Raw genomic sequence first — 5,228 nt, 5'->3', positions numbered from 1 at the left:
TAAGAGGCTTTGGAGGACTTTGTCAAGCGTTTCTGGAAATCTAAGTACAGCTAGTCATAAAAGGATCCCCTTGTCACATGTTTGTTGACCCCTTCAGAATCTAATAGTTAGTAAACGAAGATTCCTTAAAGAACCTGTTGACTTTTGCCAACAATTTAATGTTCTATGTGTCGACAATTTATTCTTTACTATTTTTCCATAATTTGCCGGTACTGATGTTAATTTTCGGTCTTTATTGCCGGATCACTCTAAGACCTTTTTAAATATGCATTACATTAGCTAACTTCCCAGTTGGTACCGAAGCATTTAAAGACAGGTTACAAACCTAGTTAATAGTTCCGCAACTTACATGCGGTTCTCAGAACTCTGGGGTGAATGCCATCTGGTCCAGTGACTATGAATGTTAATTTCAATTAATTCAAAACCTCCTCTATGAACTTCAATCTTGACAGTTTCTCAGATTGTAACCTACAAAGCAGCTCAGGTTTGGGAACTCCCTAACATAATCAGCCATGAAGACTGAGCAAAGATCCATTTAGTTCTCGCAATGGCTTATTGTCTAAACGCTCTTTGTTCTCATCATCAGACGCCACTGTTGGTTACAGCTTCCTGTTCTGATTACACCTTTGGTCTGACCCCGTACGGCCATTCTTATGTTCTTATGTTAAAAGGATTTTGCTACACTCAGACTCTGTGCTTGCGAGTGGGGAAGTATTGCTTTCTAGAGGCGCCTGGCGGGGGGTGGTATGTAGTTGTCCCAGGTCACTGGGTGGGGGCTTGAGCCGGTTTTGCATTGTGTTATTGAAACAGAACCCCTGGATACTGAACCTGGCCTTTGTTGCTGCCAACTCAGAGGGGCACAAGGGTTACACGATTAACTGTGCTTTGGTGAACTTCCCAATGTGTAACCCTCTCGTTTTGCACAGGATTACAATGTCCTTAAGGAGATGATGCTAAGCCACCACTTCGCTCTTCCCAAGTTGTTGTGGACTCGCAGGCCTGTGTGCTCTCAGGTCCCCACGGTTTCCAGGATGAACCCCTAGTGTGCCAGCCCTTCTCGTGGTGACCACCTCTCTCTCAGGGTTGAGCCGCAGACTCCGCCCCGAGACTGCTCACTGCAGTTCCCAGGGGGACCCCGTTACTGCAACGGTCCTTCTCGCTGGTCACATACTCCCAGAGGTTAATCATCCCCTGAAACCGTCCCTCTCTGAGCCTTCAGCACACCTGGTCCTCGTTAATCCTTCTTTGTTTTACTGCTCCCCAGTCACTTACTGCAAGAAGCATCATTCACGGGGTTCAGTACATCCCACTACTGCCACCATTCGAAGCCAGTCAGGACTCTGGGAGAGCCACTGCTCTCTGAGCAGAGGGTCTGGCCTTCCTGTCTTTCCCCAGCCTGCTCCAAATTGAAGCTCTCCAGCCCCTCCTTTGGCCTTTGTCTCTTTCCCGCTCCAGGAGGCCACCTGATCTCTTTATTCTCCAACACCTTCAGTTGGCACCTTTGCAGGGGAGGGGCCCAGGCCATCAGTTGCCAGGAGACAGGGTGCCGGCCATTCTCTGTGCAGACAGCATCACACTGGCCCTCTAAGGCTCTGCAACAATCACACACACTTATCCCAACACCTAGATACTTGAGAAATGCATAGGGGAAACTGAAGCACCCACACAGTATTTAGAGAAAACATTAAGAACATTCCCACTTTGTCACACAAGCCCTTCCACTTGTGCAGCAGCAGAGGTGACAAACGCTGTGCTAGGAGATGGGTGCAAAGAGGTGAAATGGGAGCATGCTGTGGAGAGTCAGTGACTGAAATCCCACCACCCCGGGACCCCTTACCTCTCTCATCAATGCAGATCCCGTACATGCGAAGGATGTTCGGAGACTCAAATTTCTTCATGGTTTCACTCTCCTTCCTGAAAATCTCCCTCACCTTCCTGCAATAGGCAGTAGAGCAATCAGGTCTCTGGGCAGAGCAGGTCTGTGGGAGCTGGAGAGGCAGGAACAGCCCCCTCCTCCAATACAGTCCGACGGTGGGGCTAATCCCGGTGACATGGCCTCCAGCCCCACTCCAGGCTTCCTCCCCAAGCCTGAAGTATAGCAGACAGCAAGCACACATATCCCACTTTAACTGCATTTTGCTATCTTTCCAGTTCTCTAAAGAGTAGCCACCTAAGGAGATCACTGGTTTCCTGCTGAGTGAGACTTCCCAGCATGCACCTTGCTAGCGATGTGGCAGCCATCACTCATTGGCACTGGAGCCCCAGTGTCCATGCTTGTGAGGAGCAATGCATGTCCATTCCCCTGGCATTTTCTTTTCAATACCCTTCACCCGCCAGGATTCCTTGAAAACTGCAGAGAATCTCTGAATATTGGGAGGAAGAAAGCAAACAACTCTCTCCCACAGCCCCCACCATAGCAAGACACCATGTCCGAAGATGAATAGCAGATGTGATGGCACCAGCAGAAGGAATGCTGGGATGTGTCAGCTGGTGAGTACTTGGGGCCTGATCTTTGGGGAAGGACAACTAAGGAAAATGGAGTAATGGGCTTACATTCTCCCACAGCCTATCAGCTTGGGCCTTCTGCATCCAACAAGGATGTCCTGTTTGTGTGTAAACTCCAGTGAAGTCCCTTGTGTCCATCTCCTGGAGCTGCACTTTTGGAAATCAGATCCCATTGCATTTTCCAGGCAGACTAGGAGACAACCTCAGGATCCTGCCCGATGTGGAGGGTAGGGATAGGATACAGAGGGACCTAGACAAATTAGAGGACTGGGCCAAAAGAAACCTGATGAGGTTTAACAAGGACAGTGCAGAGTCCTGCACTTAGGAAGGAAGAATCCCATTCACTGTTACAGACTAGGGACCGAGCAGCTAGGCAGCAGTTCTGCAGAAAAGGACCTAGGGGTTACAGTGGACGAGAAGCTGGATATGAGTCAACAGTGTGCCNTTTAAGGTCAGGCTTGACAAAGCACTGGTTGGGATGATTTAGTTGGGGTTGGTCCTGCTTTGAGCAGGAGGTTGGACTAGATGACTTCCTGAGGTCCCTTCCAATCCTGATATTCTATGATTCTATGATTCTATGCCCTCTCCCTGCAGGACAAGTTCTAGTGTATGAGTCAGAGGTGGACAAACTTTTTGGCCCAAAGGCCACATCTGGGTATGGAAATTGTATGGCAAGCCATGAATGCTTACAGAATTGGGGGCTGGGGTGCAGGAGAGGGTCAGAACTCCAGCTAGGGGTGTGGGCTCTGGGGAGGGGCTGGAATGGGGGTGCAGGAGGGGGAATCAGGGCTGAGGCAGGGGGTTGGGGCATGGGAAGGGGTTGGGGTGCAGGCGCTGGGCAGCGCTTACTTCAATCAGCTCCCAGAAGCAGCACCATGTCCCCTTTCTGGCTCCTATGCAGAGGCACAGCCAGGCAGCTCTGCACACTGCCCCGTCCGCAGATGCCACCCCTGCAGCTCCCATTGGCCATGGTTCCCAGCCAATGGGAGCTGTGGGGGTGGTGTTGGGGCAGAGGCAGCATGTGGAATGGAACTCCCTGGCTGCCCTTACGTATAGGAGCCGGAGACAGGACATGCTGCTGTTCCAGGAGCTGTGTGGAGCGCCAGAGTGGAGCAAGTCCTGGACCCCGCCCACTGGTGGGAGCTGGAGGGCTAGATTAAAACATCTGAAGGGCCAGATGCGGCCCCTGGGCCATAGTTTGCCCTCCCCTGGTTTGGTTATTATAGTTAGATTGCTGCTTTTGGTTTCCCTCATCTTTATGGTTCTTACCGCGCCCTCCCTGCTATATAAGGCTCTGGGATATGTGCAGTGCTGCTTAACACCAGACAGACCCACACAGAGAGCAGCAGTGTTTTGCTATCAACTTTAGCAGAGAGAAAGCAAAACTACTTTGTCAGTGGCCAGGTTTTCTCCCAGCTGAAGAACCCCCTTTCTTCAGTGTCAAGGCATTTCTCAACTATTGAGGGAGAGGATGACAGCAGTTCCCTCCTCAGTAGTTACTTTCTTGTTGGGACCTTCACTGAATAACTCACTCAGTGCTGGTGATCACAGGGTTTTTGAAGACTTTGATGGCAACAGGGTACTTGTAGAATTCTCCTTTGTAGAGCGTGTGGCTTTTGGATTCCATCAGGAAGGTCCATGGGGTCTTAGTGAGATCCTCCATCCTAATCTCAGTGATTTCCTCTCTTGGAACAGCATTGTCTTTTTTCATGACTGCATCCTGCACTGGGACAAAGAGAAACAAAGAGAGGGGGTGTTTGTCATAAACAGAGGATTAAGGGTTAATGTCTCTTTTACCTGTAAGGGGTTAATTAGCTCAGTAAACCTGGAACACCTGACCAGAGGACCAGTCAGGAGACGAGATACTTTCAAATCTCGGTGGAGGGAAGCCTTTGTTTATGTTTTTTGGGCTTTTGCTTTGTTCTCTCTGAGTGCTAGGAGAGGCCAGACATACATCCAGGTTCCTTCAATCTTTCTGAAAAAGTCTCTTCTGCTAAATTTAGTAAGTACTATTTAGAAAGGCGGTTTAGTCTTTTGATTATTTTTCTTTATTGCAAATGTGTATTTTGCTGGAAGGATTGTATTTCTGTTTGCTGCAACTTGTATTGTGCTAGGGGGAGGATTCTCTCTAGTCTCTGTAAACTGAAAGACCCTGTAACATCTTTTCATCTTGATATTACAGAGATAATTTTTTACTTTTTCTTTCTTTTATTAAAAGCTTTTTCTTTTTAAGAACCTGATTGATTTTTCCCTTGTCTAAGACTCAAGGGGAGGGGGTCTGCACTCACCAGGGAATTTGTGGGAGAAAGGAGAGAAGGGGGGATGAAGAGCCTGATTTCTCTCTGTGTTAGGAATCTGCCTCTCTCTCAGGGAGTGGTGAGGGGGAAAAGAGGAGGGGGGAAGGCGAATTTCCTCTTTGTTTTAGATTCACGGAGCTTTAATCTGTATAGTCTCTCCAGGGTAACCCAGGGAGGGGACGCCTGGGAGAGGCAACGGTGGGGGAAAGGGTTTACTTTCCTTGTGTTAAGATCCAAGGGGGTTTGGGTCTTGGGGTCCCCAGGGAAGAGTTTGGGGAGTCAGAAAGTGTCCCAAAACACTATATTTTTGGGTGGTGGCAGCTCTATCATTTCTAAGCTAGCAATTAAGCTTAGAGGGGTTCATGCAGGTACCCCATCTTTTGAACGCTAAGGTTCAGAGTGGGGAATCATACCTTGACAGGGGAA

The 5,228-nt window shown here is 49.0% G+C and overlaps 1 protein-coding gene across 1 annotated transcript in view; it reads right to left on the bottom strand.

Moving 5' to 3' along the window:
- The window catches only part of MLKL (mixed lineage kinase domain like pseudokinase), a 32,760-nt gene that overhangs the window by 14,025 nt on the left and 13,507 nt on the right, over positions 1–5,228 (bottom strand). The window contains exons 4-5 of the mRNA XM_075073671.1: positions 4,038–4,230; positions 1,838–1,935 (exon numbers count right to left, since the gene is read on the bottom strand). Coding sequence (XP_074929772.1) covers positions 1,838–1,935; positions 4,038–4,230 — 291 coding nt within the window. The remainder of the gene's footprint in view (positions 1–1,837; positions 1,936–4,037; positions 4,231–5,228) is intronic.

The sequence above is a fragment of the Chelonoidis abingdonii genome, chromosome 19 (assembly GCF_003597395.2).
Source record: "Chelonoidis abingdonii isolate Lonesome George chromosome 19, CheloAbing_2.0, whole genome shotgun sequence".
Taxonomy (NCBI): Eukaryota; Metazoa; Chordata; order Testudines; family Testudinidae; genus Chelonoidis; species Chelonoidis abingdonii.
The sequence above is the reverse complement of the archived record's forward strand: the minus strand, read 5'-3'. Positions and strand labels throughout refer to the sequence as shown.